The following is an 18254-nucleotide window of genomic DNA, read 5'->3' on the forward strand; positions in this document are numbered from 1 at the left end:
CATTTCACATATCGTAATAATATCCTAAGTGTAATTTTTTTTTTTTTTACTTACATTAGGATGCCACAAAACTCATACTTTACATTTTTGTTTTCAGGATCCCACTTTGCGCAACAAGCAGCCAATTCCAGCGGCCTACAACAGATATGATCAGGAAAGGTTTAAAGGAAAGGAAGGTAAGTTTACTTGTGTTACCTGTTTTCAGTGTCAGCAATTTTGATTGGGAGAGGGCACACACGATAAGTAAAACAGTACAGTGGTACCTCGTGTAACGTACCGGCCCCCTTATGAATGCTGCGGGTTACGCGCTCCGCTAACCCGGAAGTAGATGCCCCTTGTTGCAACCTTTGCCCTGGGATGCAAGTGGAAGTCACACTCTGGCGGCGCGGCAGCCAGCAGGGGGCACCATTAGAGAAAGCGCACCTCATGTTATGAGCGGTTTCCTGTTACAAACGGACCTCCGGAACGGATTAAGTACGTAACACGAGGTACCACTGTATGCTTATTTTCAAATCCCTGGAGTTGACCGTGTTGATCAGAAACCTGTATCCGAAAAAGTAGCAGATTAATGGGGAAAATGAAATAAGACATAGCTATTAAGAAGCAAGGGACGCGGGTGGCGCTGTGGGTAAAACCTCAGCGCCTAGGACTTGCCGATCACATGGTCGGCGGTTCGAATCCCCGCGGCGGGGTGCGCTCCCATCGTTCGGTCCCAGCGCCTGCCAACCTAGCAGTTCGAAAGCACCTCCGGGTGCAAGTAGATAAATAGGGACCGCTTACCAGCGGGAAGGTAAACGGCGTTTCGTGTGCTGCGCTGGCTCGCCAGATGCAGCTTGTCACGCTGGCCACGTGACCCGGAAGTGTCTGCGGACAGTGCTGGCTCTCGGCCTATAGAGTGAGATGAGCGCACAACCCTAGAGTCTGGCAAGACTGGCCCGTACGGGCAGGGGTACCTTTACCTTTTTATTAAGAAGCAAATGGTACTTTTAAAATAGTAAATACCTATATTTGAATTTTACGAATTCCCGATATGTCATATTCATAGTTTCTTTGCTGATAGTACCAATCAGCTAGACAGTTCTGACACTTGGTACTTAAATAATCATCTTTTCTTTATCAACTCTAGAAAAGCTGAGGTAATTATTTCAGTTCTGCTTTCCTGTTAAACAAAAGCCTAGTTTCCTGATAAATTATATCCCTAGAGTGTCTCCATTAATTAATATGTTATTGGGAAGAGTCTCTCTTTCCACCTCTCTCCAGAGAGGTGTAAGAATAAAATATGTCAGACACTCATTTTCTGTCATCTGTGTGTACGTACCTCTGTGTGTACGTACGTGTACCAGTTGCCACCACAATTTGTCATTCTACATTGTGGCCACTGAGTTGTATCCATATGAGAGCCCTCCACTGATGGAAGGTTCCAGCACAACCTCTGAACATATTGCCACCAGCTCCACAAATTAAGGATCAAGATGATTCTGAGTTGGCACTGCAGATCTTGTCTTCTTAAATCAGGATTTTAACCTGCTTTAGGCTGCAATTTCCACTTGTCAGGAGTGAACTCTGATTAGCACTATCATCCACAAACCTTAGAATGGCTGGGAGGGACTCATGCTCAAGAGTAGAGGGGTTGCTGGTAATAGGGATTGCAGAATCTAGGCCCCTTAACTGTAGCTGCATTGTGTTGGCCCCAAATGAAGAGGCCCCAATTGGCTCTGGCTCTTCTGCTATCACAAAATTTCGCTGCCGGGTGTTTTATTTTTTCATCTAATGTTCTGTGGCTTGATGTCTTGTGAAATGATGCTTTAAATATAAAGGTAGCTTATACATTTAATAAGTGTACTGAAAGGAACCACAGGCTAGCTGAGCTTGGGTAAACATGGAATCAGACACTCAGAATTTCTTTCCAAATGATTGGCATGCCATACAGGTGGCCGTGTTCTTGTTCATGTGAACAATTATTACAGCTCTAGTTGAATAATTACCGTTCTGCCCATTTTATATGCGCTTTGACAATGTTAGTTATTGTTTTTGGCATCTGTCTGTCTCAAGAGACAATGGAGCATGGCTCTGAGGGTGAAGTCTAATGATGCATTAGCAGCACCTAAGTGATTTTCCCAGGATGCACGCCTGGGCAGTGTGTATGGAGGTCCTGGGCTGCCCAGATGACAAGACTCCCCTCACAGCCTCACTGATGGAGTCCAAAGGAAAGCAGAGCAATGCATTTGGCACCAGCTTGGCTGCAGGAGTAGCTGGAAAGAAGTGGGCAAGGCGCTATCTTATCATCTTCAGGACTCCATTCTGGATTTGTGTAGCATTTACTCCTTAGTCTTTTCTCCTCCTGAAGATACCCCACAAGGCAGCAGAAGTTTAGTACTGGAGTTTTCCTTCTCCTGGATATGCAGTGTTCAAAACTCCCATTGTTCTAGGCGCATTTTGCAACAGGGAATTTCATTAGCACAAGCTGTTTGTAAGCTTTGTGTGCAGTATTGCACTTAAGATTTCAGATTAAAACTGCAGAGTGGAAGGAAAGGAGGACCTTTTTCTACCTTCCCACTTCCAGCTACTCTCTGAAGTAGAAAGAGACCCTCTTAAGAATATTAGGGGGTGGGCAGGGGAAGAACTAGACCATGTGAAAAATGAACATAATATTTTAGCTGCAGTTCATTCATTTTCAGCTTTGTATTCTTGTTATAAAAATAGCATGCCCAGACATTCCATTTTTGCGCCCGTAACCTAGGTCTAAGGTGCCATATGGCTCCTAGCTTTCATATATCAGTTTCTAACACTGTAGATGGGCTGCCTTCCTAGGTTGATGGGCCCTACCTGTCCTTCACTTCCCTGTGAAGGACATGCAGAAAATGCCTTCTTGACCATTGGTCCCACTATTGGTCTCATCCGCTCAATCCACCAGAGAAGTCCCAAACTCACTGAGCGTTTGAGATCCATCAGCTACCTTTATTTGGTTTAGCCAGCCAGTCAAATCCTTTTCTGGGGTGTGACTTCTATTGCATGCTGACAGCTTCTAGGAGCCACAGGTGAGAGCTGCGTGCACATGGGGACCAAAGGTGGGCAAACTACCCCAGAAGGAGCACGACGTGTTCCCCACCAGAGGTACTACCCTCATATACCCCGTGTTAGCTAATATAACAATGCTATATCCTTAGAATGCACAATACTGTAGTGCAGAATTACCATTGCTCCAGTATACTGGGCAAAGATGGTGGTGGAATTCAAAATTTGCTGCCTGTAACATATACAGTATGCAACTCCTCTTCAGCAAACCTCATGCTGCCTTTGCACAGTGTGTCTGTCTATGCTATCACTCCCCATGCCTTCTGTAATGGCAATCCAGTTTAGTTAATGCCACGTCCTTTAGTCTGTTGCATGCTTTTCAGGCATGCTTTCTGTTAAGACTGTGTTGTTCAGTTTTTCTGGTTTGAAGAAAACAATGGAGATTGGATTGCAGAGTGTATTTCCCCCACAGCTGGTAATAGCTTTGTAAAAAGGAAATATTCACATCCTTTCTAAAGCGATTTTGTGTCCTCAAAGATTATAAGAACAGAGTCACGGCTTCATATCTTGTGAATAAAAAGCCCTATGGGTTTAACAGAGCATGGTAATAAACACTGGCAAACCTTTAAGCAGAATACATCAGCCTTTGACAAAGTACAAGTAATTTTTTGGAAATGGTTACTGTCTGATAAAAATAACTCTGTCTCTGTGACACACCAAACATTCAAGTGGAAAATGTGATTAAGCTGCAAAAACAGTAAAGACCTCTAACTATCATCACAAGATATCTATTGCCCTCAGCCTTCTTTCCTTAAAAAAAAAAAAACACCTTCAAAATCTCCTTAATGTTACCCAGGTCTTGTAGCATTGCTGTATACTTAATTTTTTTTTGCTATGATTCTCTCATTTCATACAAATTAATTCTGATAGCTTATTTTTTTAAGCTGCTTTAAAATTTGTTTTTTTATGTTCAAAGCTGATTTGAGCATTCATTTATATTTGTATTGAATTATTCATTTTTATGGCATAAGTCGTGTGGTGAAGCAAAAGTACTAAATATTTTAATGAATGCAAAAATGAATGGGGTGAAGAAGAAAATCTGATACAGAAAGAAGAAATTCCATATTGCTCTCAATCAGCAGTTGAATGTCAACCTGATGTCAACTGGATGAGCATTTGCATGTGTTAACTGGAATAGTTGCACTATACTGAAAAATATACATTGCAGGCAGGTAGTGTGCATGCAGATATTGCAGCAGGCAGCTTAGCCGTTTCCAGAGGAAGGAACCCCCCTGGCATTGCCACCTGTCTTCTGGTGGTGTGGGGAGTAGAGCTGGCTAGGGTTGGGGGTGGGTTCCCCCCTTACAACCCTGCAACCGGGGATGGGGGTGGCTTAGTAGACTACAGTATAGTGTAAACGTAACTTTTATATTCCTGCCAACCTAGCAGTTTGAAAGCACATCAAAGTGCAAGTAGATAAATAGGTACCGCTCCGGCAGGAAGGTAAACGGTGTTTCTGTGCGCTGCTCTGGTTCGCCAGAAGCGGCTTAGTCATGCTGGCCACATGACCCGGAAGCTATACGCCGGCTCCCTCGGCTTATAAAGCAAGACGAGCGCCGCAACCCCAGAGTTGTCCACCACTGGACCTAATGGTCAGGGGTCCCTTTACCTTTACCTTTAACTTTTATATGCTCTGGAAAACACAAAAAAGTGTGACTTGCTTTATTGCGTTCCTCGTTTTGGAGGGATGGCCTGTAACCAGACTATCCAAGGCATGCCTGTATATAGTTATAAACTAGCATTATGATGGGTGGGTGTGTATGAAGGAGAGGGAAGATTCATGTATTGCTCTTGCCTGTTGGTACAGTGGTAACTTGGTTTTCGCGCGTCTCGGAAGCTGAATTTTTCGGTTTTCAAATGCCGATAACCCAGAAGTAATTGCTTCCATTTTCGAACGCGCCTTGGAAGTTGAACGGCTTCTGCGTGTTTTTCAATTTTTCCAATTGAACTTGCAGCCAGCCCTTTTTGCCTCAGTTTCAGAAGTTGAAAGTGCATAGAAATCAATGAATTACACAGGTAAAGCAAATAAGCACAATTAAGGACATCATTAGGATGTCCTTACTCCCTTTCTCCCTACTCCCATTAACTCAGTTATTAAGACTCAATCCTTCTGCTCTTTCCGTTGCCTCATTCTGAATTGCATTTCTTGGTCAACCTGGGGTCTTGATGGAACTTTGTAAACCAGCTGACATTCACAAACAATTAATATAGTGTTTAATGTGTACACTGTAAGTTGTCTTTACCATGTTTTTTCCTCACCAGAACTTTCTTAGGCTGACTTTTTCTATTTTTGTGACAGAGAATGGATGCTGAAAGTGTCCAGACTGATTGCCTTTTTGCCCAACTTAAGTTTGTAATAGGTGGAAAATATAAGCAGTATTTCTGGTGGTCACTGTAGTCTTCAGAAAGTTCTTTTCCGTTTAGCATGTAAGGCAGCCGGTAGGAACCCCAGTTACTAATTGGGTTGGGGGGGGGGCTGTGAATCCTAAATTTGTGTAGGCCTCTGTAGGTCAGCCATTTTAGGTCAGAGTCACCAACATGCATCTGTGTTCACACCTTTACCTGCAGAGGACATCCCTCGCGCCTGCAGAATCTCTTCCCCCTACCAAAATAAAGAAGTATTCTTTATGAAAGAAGTATTCCGTAGTAGCGAGTATACAAAGTATATACTAGGTAAGGGGTCTGCAACCTTTAAGACAAAAAGAGCCACTTAGACCCGTTTCCGAAGAAAAAAAAACTGGGAGCCGCAAAACTCGTCATTATATAAATAACTTTTTTGTCACTTTTTTATTATTTCTTTGTTTGACCCCTCAGAATTACTCCTCCTCATAGAAATAAACGCTAAATTAACAAGTTACCTTTTTGTGTGTGTGTGTTCTTCACTCCCCTTCAAAACAGTGACCAGCACACATGCCCCCTTTCAATGCAGTGACCAGCGTACATACCCCTTACAATGTAGCGGGCGGGCAGGAAGGTGACGTCGGGACGGTGCGTGACTAACGCACGCACTGCCCCCATGCGACGTCACAGCCAGTACAGCACCCGCCACAGTGGGGAGTGTCGGGGCGCACAATGGGCCTCCTCCCCTCGCTAGTATCTGCCCCGGAGCCGCGGCAAAGGTGTAAAAGAGCCACATGCGGCTCCGGAGCCGCGGGTTGCAGACCCCTGTACTAGGTTGTGGAGTGCATGGATTGCCCAGAGCAGTTTCTCAGTTTTGCAGATATGCCCACAAACCCCAAAAGCATGGCAAGCTCTGATGTGGAGTAGGCACTTGTGAAAATCCCTCCATTCCTGCTATGCATCTGTTGAGCAGCCTGATCTTCCCTGCCAGTTTGGGGTTTTTTTCTTCCTTGCATGGATTTCTGCTCTGTGATGTTTGAATATTTTATCCTACTCAAGTCAGTTCTTGAAGAGCTTTCCTCTATGGATGACACATTCCCTTTTTAGTTCCCCTGTCTTCTGGTTAAAGAGGAGCTAATGTTTTTTCTGCCTGCTCTCCTAACTGCTGGACAGAAAGGAACTTCACAGCAAGGTTTCTAATGGCAGAGATGGACTTGAGCAAGCCTTACTAGGTCAGGTGCTCCCTTCATATAAAGGTCACAACATTTTAGTAGATGAAATGAGGGACACTGAGCAGGGTCTCTCTAGTACATTTTAAACAACACGGGTTGTTATAGAGGCATGCTTAGTTATATGCAGTACCAAGGTTGCAAAGGGTTTTCCAGCATCTCTGATATGACCTGGACTACCAGTTAAATATGTTCCTACTGTAGCTGAGTATCTCTGTATCTTGAGCTTCTGAACTGTTTTTTAGTGCGGCCTTGTGAACAGAATAGCAATAGAAATCTTAAGTGCCCAAATTCTTAAAGGCTAAAATCCTAATGTAATGGTGGCCAGATTCTTTTTAATAAAACGCGCGCGCGCACACACACACACACACACACACACTTTAAAGCAGGCATAGGCAAACTCCGGCCCTCCACATGTTTGGGACTACAATTCCCATCATCCCTGACCACTGGTCCTGTTAGCTAGAGATGATGGGAATTGTAGTCCCAAACATCTGGAGGGCCAGAGTTTGCCTATGCCTGCTTTAAAGGGATAGCAAATCTATCCCCTGCTCTCCCTTCCCATCCACTTTTTCTTTCATAATAATGCTTCCACTATAATAACTAATAAAAAGTTACATACTTTCATAAGTACATATAATCCATTCTAGGTGTAAAGTTAATTAAAATTAGCTTGTATCATCCAGGTACTATTGTCAAAGGCCATCAGCCTTGCCATTCGAATTGAGCTTTTTCTGAAAGTGCATCATGACAATGTCCCGTAGTTTGTATAGACATTCCTCAGTATTACAGGGTTGTTGATCATTCTACTATTGAATAATCAACCTAAATTGGATCTTATTCTTTTTTGTATAATTTCACATGATGTTCTTCTTGTTTAGTATCAAGCAGCAGAGCTGTGAAAAGATGACATTTTCATAGGAATTTTATGTCCTTTTTATGAACCTTTTCCCCCAAATATCTGGATAAACACAGCATGCATTGTCCACAGTCTTGAAAACAGGTTTCTGTGTGTTGGATCTAAAAACTTGTTTGTCATGTGGAGGTAGATACATGCAGTAGATATTGTGATATGAATTAATTTGGATGCAGTGAAACTTCTCATGAAACAGGTACTACTTTTGCTGTAGTTAGCCACATTTCAGGAATACACAGTGGCAATATAATCTCTTAGCACCTGCCACCAATTAACATTATAATGCATTAAGAGATTTTGTTGCAGTCAGCAAAACCTCTGGCGTTGCTTGGCTTGGTGATGATACGAAGGTAGGTGTTCATGAGCATTAGAATATTGCAAACATTGCAGCTTCTGTAAGGGCAATTAAAGATTGGCCTGGGAAAATTTCCCATGCTTACTCCAGTGGCAGAAACACTAAGGAGGATATTTAGAGGAAGACAGAAAGGTGAAAGAAAAACAGGCATGGAGGATGGGTGAAGAAATGGCAGAATCAAAAGCTTCCCTGTTGTGGAGATTTACTTATAAAGAACAGATTTGTCTCCTCCATACCAGAAATGAGAAATTAGAAAAATTGGTTTGAGACGGTAGAAATGTGTGGTTCTGATTTTTGTTTATGAGCATAGCTCAAAACTAGCCTGCCTCATTGCTTAATTTGTATGCATAGAGGCACCCGGAAAGTACAGCTAAATGAAAAAGCAAATTGCAGATATATGCAACACATTGATTATATATGCACACAGTAATCTTATTACTGTAAAAACAAATAGACTGAGCTCTAATGAAATTGATAAAAGCTCTTTTTAAATATATTACAATATTGAACAGATAACTCTTTTGAATCACATTTAAAACAAATGCTTTCTTCCCTTTGCCTCATCTCTGGGCATGGAGAATACCTTTTGTAGGCCAAAAGCTGTTCTCACTTGGGGCAGAAACAGTGCTGTTCTGTAATTTCCATTAACTCTGAAAGGGCTTGCATGCAAGCCCTTCAAACCTGGTCCGTTGTTCTTAAATGGGGCAGCTCTGGTTTTAGCAAAGAGGAATACCAAGGCATTTTGTGCTGGCAGGTTGAGGGATATATATCATTGTGGCATGCCTGCTCGTTCCAGAGCACTGCATACTTGCCTCGACCTGTATTGATAGGACAAAGCAGTGGCAGCAGAGCTACAGAAAGCCACAATTCCAGATTAAAGCATTCTGTGGTAGGTTTAGCTTAATATCAAGGGGAGGGAATAGAGAGGGGAAGGTAAATATATTTTGAGAATCTGTGGTCATTATTTGATGGACCACTCACCAGCCCACTGACTTCTTGTTAAACACTGTAATTAAAAAATGTCCAAATAAGCATATGGCATCTATAGCCGCAAATGATTTTGTGGTAGAGGAAATGAGTACCTGCAATTTGCTGGCTTTTATTCTGCTACTTAAACTGCATTATAGAGGGGACATAAGAGACAGTTCTTTCTTTTCATTCAGCTCCCCGCCCCCCTGGCCATTCACCCCATCTGGGAGCTGTATTTGCAAGATAGTTACTCACCATTCTATCTAAATGAACTATTTGAGAAGCATGCAATATATCTCCCTTACTTCCTTCTGCAAAGCACCAGCCTTCTTCCTTCTGTTTTTAAATACTTAGGATAGTTTCTGCTGCACAATTGAGCTAATATGTGTTGAATTGTGTGTGTGGTGGTGTTTTTTAAAAAAAGACAGTTAAATAACACATGTATTCTAAACAGTCTCTTGCTGATCATGTCTTGCTTTACTGGAGCAATAGCATCTTTATACCAATGGTATTTCTTAACGGGCACTTTAATATACAGTGGACGCTCGAGTTGCAAACATGATCCATGCAGGATGCACGTTCGCGAACCACAGCATTCGCAACCCGCAGTGGCACGTCTGCGCACGCGCGGGTTGCATTTCGGCGCTTCTGCACAAAGCGCAATTTAGCACTTTTGCGCATGTGCTACCACCGAAACCTGGAAGTAACCCATTCCGGTACTTCTGGGTTTCGGTGGTCTATAACCCAAAAAAACGCAACCTGAAGCGTCTGTAAGCCGAGATATGACTGTAGATGAAAAGGCCAAGTATGGAGAACATGGCCAAACCATGGTTTGGTCCTTAATATCCAACTTGCTTCAATGCTATGATTTTCTTACATGCTTAGCAATAGCTTTGTTCCTTTCTATCGGCTTGGGTGTTGCAAAGAGAAAGGAACTCTGGCCCTATTCTAATGTTGCTACAAGACAGTTTTTTGTGATTTATGTATTTGGGGCAGGGTTCTAATGAACAACATCAATGGAAGCCTTGCACCTAGCCTTCCACTTGTGCAATGAGTTTTTCCTCCTTCTCCTCCCTCTCTTGTGCCCCTGAAATTGGCACTGATGGGTTTGGGAGAATGCCCAGAACAGCATGCAAAGGGAGGGGAGGGGACTTGCCACATCTGGCCAGCTGATAAGCTCATTCACATGAAATGTTTGTAACTATGCAATCTTACGTTCCACCCATAGTTGTTTTTTTTAAACTAACTGAGCTTTCTACAAACCATTTCCCTGTATTTGCACAAAGCTGATTTGTTACAAGCCATGACCAAAAGTTCTAAATTTCCTACTCTCGCGTGAAGGGGAGGTGCAGCTCACAAGCCCAAGGCTCACGGCAGCAAATTCTCATCACGACAAACCATGACCGCTTTTGATGACTGCATATGCCCAGTTGCAGTCTTTCTGTGCATTTGGCCATGGTTTAATTTTGCTAATAGTAAAGCATGGTAAAAAAAAAAAGTACAAGGGGAAATAAAACTAAAATTAAAGCAACTGAAAGTCTGCAGAATGATTTCTGATGATTATGGCTTTTAGTCAGCTGCCAAAGGCTATGTGGATAGTTCAGCTAGAGAGAACATACATTTTAGAACCTGTAAAACTTCATGACCTGTGTTCTACAACATTGCTCATTTTATAGCTATTTCTGTGTTGTGAAGATGGTGGAAAAGAATTATGCACTTGGGGTGGGTCTACCACAGCTGCACTGGGATCATCTTAGTAGTTGGAGACAAAAGCATACCAGTTGCCCTTTGTATTCTTAAAGCCTTGGATAAAATATTGGAAAGCAGCAGAGGAGGAATTACATTCAGTACTTAATGGAGCCAGTGCTATGGTTGAAAGCTCAGGAATGGGTCATAGACTAAGGTTACCAGACATTCCTGTTTCTACAAATCAATCCCCTGACAAAATCCATCTCTTTAGTAGGAAGTTGAAAAGTGTCCCCAGATTCATTGAAAAAAATCTGGTAACCTTATCATAGACTCTCTCTCTCTCTCTCTCTCTCGCTGTGTGTGCAACTCTTCCCGCTTTCCTGAAGCACATTATTCCAAATATGGAACTTTTGCTGCGATAAAGGGGAACCTCATTATTGACTTAAAATGTGGTTAGGCTGACCAGGTTCCTTCTAAGTTAGGGCTTACTAGACATATTCAAAGCCTGATTAGTCTTAACTATGTTGGGGGTTTTTTAAATTAAAATGTGTGTAGACTGTCTCTTGGCCATTAGTATATAAAGATGCATTAAGGCAAATGTTAAAAGAACAAGTTAAATAAAATTAACAGCTCAGCAATAATAACTCAAAAAGAATAAAAACCAGTTATACCCTCCCAAATGTTGTAAACTATCAAATGTGGAGCAGAAATTACTTTACTGCTGAAAACTGAGTAATGAAGGGGCTAATCTAGCTGTCCCAGACAGTGGGTTCCATAAATAGGCTACTGCGACTAAAAAGGCATGTTCCATGTTCTCACCAACCTACCCTCTTTTCATAGGTGGTACAACAGGGCCCCAGAAGAAGATTGAAAATTAATGGACTGGTTCCCTGTTCATTGATCTTTAGTGCCGAATTTCCCTTTACTGTAGCTAGTAATTTCCCTTTTCTTCACAGTGTAGGGTAACTTTTTGATTCCGAAGAGGAAACCTGTAGGAAAGTCAAGCAACACCTTAGCTATGTTCAGTTCCATTATGCATGGCTAGGTCCACAGAGGCCTTTGAGTATTTATTTATTGATAAACTCCAGTTTCCAGGAAGAACTTAACTTGTGGTGAGTTTTCCTTTCCTTAATATAGGTTTAATCCTTCCATGGTTAGCTGAGTACAAAGATTGCCTCAGTTGTAAGGAAGATGAGTAGTCTGAATCTTCCGGGCACAATGGTCTAGTGGATTATCTCAAATGGCATCTAGACAACAATTATTGGGGGCATCTGTTTCAGTATAGCAGAAAATTGTATCCCAGCTATTGAGGTTAATTGTATGAGTAACGCCAGAGAATTCCTCCAGTAGGTGCAAGCCTATTACTGATTTATAACTGATAAGCAGTTCCTGCCCTTATGTATCACTATTGACTTTTCCATTTACATTTTAATGCTTGCTAATGTGACCGCAGTTACAGTTTTATTCATGGTAACGCCTAATCTTTATTTTAAGGCAAGTCTGTATTTGTTGTGCGTATGCCTTCATGCATGCTTGTTTATAAGGCTGACTGATTTTGTCTACCTTGCAGTGTACTGAATGAAGCTGTATATTAGCAGCATTTGTGCATAAAGGGGTTTTAGGAGGCAATTACTGGTAGTTGTAGAATATATACCCAGCCGAAAACAGGAGCACTTGAATCTATTTTGTACCGTGTAAGTCCAGCAGTTCATCTTGCGCTTACTAATCTGACATAAGCTCTGTGGTCTCTGGCAGAGAGGTCTTTCTCAGGCCTGCTACTTGAAATGCTTTGCAGAGATATCAAGGATTGAATCAGAGATCTTCTGCATGCAAGGCTTCCTATTGCACCTTCACTAAGTGTATTGTCTCAGATAAATTACAAACACATGTACACACACAAATCCTATATCAAGTTTCTTTGACAAGTCACTGTTTTAGTTCCTTACCTATATTTAGATGTTGAAACCATAACTCCCAGTAATGCTTTCAATATGTAAATGACACATGTTATGCTCCATTCTGATTTTTTTTTGTTAGCACTTTCTTATACAGTGGTACCTCGGGTTACATATGCTTCAGGTTACATATGCTTCAGGTTACAGACTCCGCTAACCCAGAAATAGTGCTTCAGGTTAAGAACTTTGCTTCAGGATGAGAACAGAAATCGTGCTACAGTGGTGCGGCGGCAGCAGGAGGCCCCATTAGTTAAAGTGGTGCTTCAGGTTAAGAACAGTTTCAGGTTAAGAACAGACCTCCAGAACTAATTAAGTACTTAACCCGAGGTACCACTGTATTGAGATTAAAAAGCAAAACAGTTTCTTTACTAAGAAAAGCAAACAGTTCGGCAACCTTTTATAAATTATGCTCATGAGGCAACTTTCATGTTTATTTACCTTGCATAATGGAGAGGTCAGTAAGCTATGCCGATGTCCTCTCCTCTCCAGTCAGGTTCCCTGCAAATCATGATGTGTAGGCATTAAGATAAACAGATCCTTCATTTGCATCCTGCAACCTCAGAATGCTTGTACTAAAGCGCTAGTTTATTTTAGCATTGTGCTGTTAAAGTCTGTTAAGGTCAAAATGTCCTTTATTTGTCACAGCTGGTAGCCATCTAAAACCTGCGCCTTCAAGAAACACAGACAAAACCTTAAGTTGAATTTTCTTCCATGTTCACTGAGCTGTAAAAATAGCAATGGGCATCAGTATGGTGTATCTTGTTGGATATGTGGGAGAAATTTTCTGTCCTCTTAATTTGGGTTTACATAAGCAGACATGTTCATTCAATAAATGCATGGCTAGGGATTACTTTGAACAGTTACTGATGCGTGGATTTAAGGAAGAGTAACAAAGTTAAATGCACTAGCATCCATACAGCTGCAAAGTGTAATGCCTCAGTCTAAATAAAGGGCATCCTGAGCTGCTGTAGTTACTATCCATAGTATCTCTTTACATATGGCTGTAGGCTGCATGTTGCTCCTGAGCTGGCTAGAATTCAAAGGGTGCATATATATATATCTTTCTAACTTGCATGGTTAGAAAGACATTGTGTAGAACAATGATAGGGAAAATGATAACGGAATGAAAAGACCAGTAAAAAACAAATCAATCCATTATTTGTGGGTTTGAGGGTAACTTATCTTAACCTTATAGTCCCTGCTCAGTTGAAATCTACATATAGCATTGGAAAGTTAAATGCAACTCTTAGAGTCTAAGCCTTAGATCTATGGGGTCTTTCCACAGCATCCTAAGTACTGAGCAAAATACGGGGGCCTGATTTAATCTGGAATTTGTTGTTTAGTCGTGTCAGACTCTTCGTGACCCCATGGACCAGAGCACGACAGGCACCCCTGTCTTTGAATCTGGAATAGAAATACAAATAAATTAGTAGAAGGACCCAGTATTACTTTGGTTATTCCAAGTGGTTCAGCGTTCTTTAATGTGAAGAAATCTGAGATACTGTACCATTTGAAAGGCCATTCTACTACACATAAAACGTTACTATCTCCTGAATTTTGTTTACATAACCAGTTTTTCCCATTAGGAATAGTTCATAACTGATGAAACTTAACAAACGTCTTTTGTTTTGTCACCTGACTACTCTAAATTTGGCATATGAAATGACTTACAAGAGTGTTCTTATTTCATAGAGACGGAAGGTTTCAAGATTGACACCATGGGCACCTACCACGGAATGACTTTGAAGTCTGTAACAGTAAGTTTGAAATTTTATCTATTTATTGTGTGTAGAAATGTTCAGAAGAGATCATAAAGACATCTCTATTAGCTTCCTTCCTTGAGAGGAGACTATGTTGCATGGCAGGGGGGAAAAGCTTATTCTTAGGTAGCATCACACGTGTGTGTATGTTGAATGCCTCCTCCTTGGATGCAGGTGAAGACTGTAGATATTTCAGATGCCCCCCCCCCCCAAACAGAAGCTATAACAGTATGATTTTGATATATACTCTGTCCTACTTCAAAGGTCAAAGTAGGAGTATAAAAGAGGAGGAAGAGACCACTTCCAAGCGTCTCGATAGTATATTTTCATGCAGATAGTTTCTCAAAACAGCTGAATGTGGAGCATCTTTAAAATGGAGTTTCATCCTGTGCTTGTCTTAAATTGTCTGCTTTTATGCAAGTGGATTGAGCGCTCGCAAACAAATGCTGTTTTGATCTCCCTGCAAGTAGGACAGATGCTACAGAACTAGTATAGAAGCCTCATTAAAGACTTTTGCCATCTGTAGGCCTATATAAATCTGATGAATAGATGGCACTAAACTGTCTCAAAAATCTGTGCACCTACTTCTAGTTTGCTCTCCTAATTTGAACATAAAATAATGCCTGGAATGTAAACGTCTCAAAGCCAATTAGAGCTAACTTGTTTAAACTTTCCTCCTATCTAATAAAATTGTTCCTTTAAGTTTTTACTATCACTTTTCAGTCTTTAAATGTGTTGGTCTCTGGTTCAATCTGTAGACTTGCTTGAAAGCAAGTATTTGGTTAGAGGCTAAATCTGCATATTGCAAGGAATACCAATAGAAGCATGCATAGGTGTCACTAATAAGCAGAAGGCTTACTATGACAGCCGTTGCTGCCCTTTGATCCACCAGAGGTGTGCACTAACATTAGAGGATGGGATGTGCTTTTCTCAGATTTCCTGCAGTTGCCCCTGTGCCACCCTCCAAGTTGCCTATTTTTCACGAGGGTGTCGGTGCACTTTCAGGACCCTTCTGCAAGTAAGAAACAGCAACATTCTAGGGATGTAGATTGTTTTGACGCATTCATATAATCATTGAGCCCATGGGTTGCTGTAAAGGTTATAGAACTCCATTTCTTAACCATTGTTTCATGCTATATATGTCGTCCGGATAGTTCCAGTTTTCTTAACCACCTTGCAAATAAGTCTCCGGAACTTGCTGGTCTTCCAATATATTTACTAATCCAACTATCCATGCAAGGCTCTGTTATACTTCTGTTTGTCAAATATAGTAGAAAAAGAAACATTTTTTAAAGCTTCTCTGTCTGTTTGGCCACAAGGGAATTCTTTCTTTTTTTAAGCAAAGGCGTATTTACAAACTATTTTATATGGTGTGTTTGCAGCCAAAGTCAAATGTGGTGATCTGAGTCACACAACAAACTGAATTCGTGTTCCCTAAGTGCTACCCTTCCCTAAATCTTTAATGCCATAAAAGCATCACATGAGGATACTGCTAATTGTAACTCGCAGATTCTGTTAAAGGAGAGGGGTGTCCCAGTGTGAACATGTTATCCTTGTGCAGGAAAGGGATGAAGGAAGACTGCAGGTTGAGACCACTTCAGCTTTCCTACCACAAACCTAAATGGAGCAAATTGTCTCAGCTAGGAGAAAAGGTTGTGGTGCTTTGTGTTCATCCCTGGAGAGCAGTTTGGCACACAACTGAACCAGCGAAGGAATGCATATCAATTTACCATTGGTAGCAATAGCTGCAGTATTCTGGTGTTCCTCTCTTTTAGCAGCAAAAAAATCTACTTTCCTTTGTACCTCCTTCCCTTAGTTTGCTGTGTTGTTCCACTCCTGATTTAATTTTTTATAAGTTTATGTGAAAATTGGAATGCTCTTAGTTTGGGCAGTTGGAAGATGAAGGCAAGATGGGTTATCATTAACTCGAGCTTCAAATTCATTATAATGAAGAATTTTCTAACTCTTTCATAAAAGTAAGTGTCTGAATTTCATCTGCTGCCTTATTATCAATGGTGAGCTCATGGAGAACTCTTTAGAACTTCGACAGAACAGATGGTGAAGGGCTTTTCTGAAGTAATGTCAGTGAGGATTTTCTTGTTTGTTGCTGGAATAGTTCTTAATTGGCATCCTTAGTTGATACAGAATGAATGGGCATTTTAAATTCTTTTTTGTTGCTGAATAGCAACTTGCATTATTTGTGGAAGTTGTTAGACATGCATTTCTCCTTCCATGTTTGGTAAGGAGTCATCTTAGTTTCCTCTATTTCTTTATTTCCTGAAGAATGTCATTTGTGGTTGTGTAGCAGAACACAGTACATTTCAAAATGCTAGGTAATCTTGTACAATCTTTATTCTTTAATGCTGTCTAAAGTGATGTCTTATTCCTCGTATCTCATATTTTTGTAGCTTTAACTTCTATTGATTCAAATATAGAATAGCTGTTCATTTGCTTTAGAGTGGTTTTTTTTAAAAAAAAGTTGAGAAAACTATGATGTTTCACAGAACATGGAAGACAATTTGAAGATAGGTTTTTTCCACGCTGCATGGGAATGAAAGGTTTCTTTTTCTAGTTTCTAGTTAATCCTTACAAAAAGTGTCCTGGGTAGGGACACATATTTGCTTTCTTAAAGATAAGGAATGTAAGTAAGTAAGTGAAATAAGCGAGTTCAGGGACCATGTAGTAAATGTGTGGCTAATTCTGGGGCCATGAAACTGGGTCTCCCAAGACTCATTCTGGCACATGAGGGAATCAATTTGATGTATTTGAAATTCTTTCTATTTTGTGTTCCAAATAGCATCTCTCTCTCTCTCTCTCTCTCTCTCTGAGGGACATGTGACTATATTGGGTTGCCTTGAAGATAGAAGTTTGAAGATGGGGCATCCAGTGACTTCTAGCTGTAGCTTAATAATAGCTTCTTGATCTTAACTGCTTGACCTTTACAATCCTTAATTAAAAGGATTTTTTTTTTTAAAAAAAGATTCAGATAATTTTCAAATGGTCTGATTTACCATGTTTATTTAGTAAGCTGATTTACATGCTGTATAAATATTGTAACAGTTTATCCAGTGACCAAAAATAGATGAACTGAAAACAATTCAACAAAACAGTCAGTGGATTTTAAATATATTACAGCAAATTTAAATGTTAACTTGGAAATTATTTTTTCATCATTTATTGTAAATATTTTAAGATGTGACAACTCCATAGCATACGCTTACCTTAAATTATTTAGATTTTAGGGTGCAAACAGCTTGATGAAATGGATGGCTCAACGAAGAAGTTGACCCAGTGTGCAGCAGCTGGGGGAGAGCAGGAAGCAAATGCTTTTGGTGATCAGTAGGGAAAGGGTTTGAAAATAAAATTATCAATATTATAATACCATTTTTTAAAAAAAATGATAATGTGGCCAGACTTGGAGTACAATCTACAATTCTGGTCACCTCATGTCAAAAAAATGATATTGTAGAACTCTAAAAGGCTAAGAAAAGAGCAACCAGAATGATCAAAGGGATGGAGCAACTCCCCTGTGATAGAAGGTTGCAAAATTTGGTGCTTTTCAGTTTAGACAAAAAGGTGAGGAAGAGGAAACATGATGTAAGATCATGAACATGCTGTGGAGAAAGTGAAGTTTAATGCTGGAATAATCAGGACAGACAAAACATGCTTCTTCATACAGCACATAGTTAAACTATGCATTTCACTTGCACAAGAGTGGCTTTAAAAGAGGACTAGACAATTTAATGGAGGATAAAGCTTTTTTCTACCCCCACTGTTGGAGGCATTCTAATAATAATATCATAGTAATAATTTATTATTTATGCCCCACCCATCTGGCTGGGTTTCCCCAGCCACTCTGGGCGGCTTCCAACAAAATATTAAAATACAATAGTCTGTTAAACATTGAAAGCCTCCCTAAACAGGGCTGCCTTCAGATGTCTTCTAAAAGTCTGGCAGTTGTTTTTC

The 18254-nt window shown here is 40.7% G+C and overlaps 1 protein-coding gene across 1 annotated transcript in view; it reads left to right on the plus strand.

The window, feature by feature from the left end:
- The window catches only part of CDC73 (cell division cycle 73), a 107498-nt gene that overhangs the window by 32241 nt on the left and 57003 nt on the right, over positions 1 to 18254 (plus strand). Inside the window, exons 9-10 of the mRNA XM_083445340.1 lie at positions 98 to 176; positions 14221 to 14285. Coding sequence (XP_083301466.1) covers positions 98 to 176; positions 14221 to 14285 — 144 coding nt within the window. The remainder of the gene's footprint in view (positions 1 to 97; positions 177 to 14220; positions 14286 to 18254) is intronic.

This window comes from Podarcis tiliguerta (genome assembly GCF_965153285.1).
Source record: "Podarcis tiliguerta genome assembly, chromosome: 6".
In the NCBI taxonomy this organism is placed as follows: domain Eukaryota; kingdom Metazoa; phylum Chordata; class Lepidosauria; order Squamata; family Lacertidae; genus Podarcis; species Podarcis tiliguerta.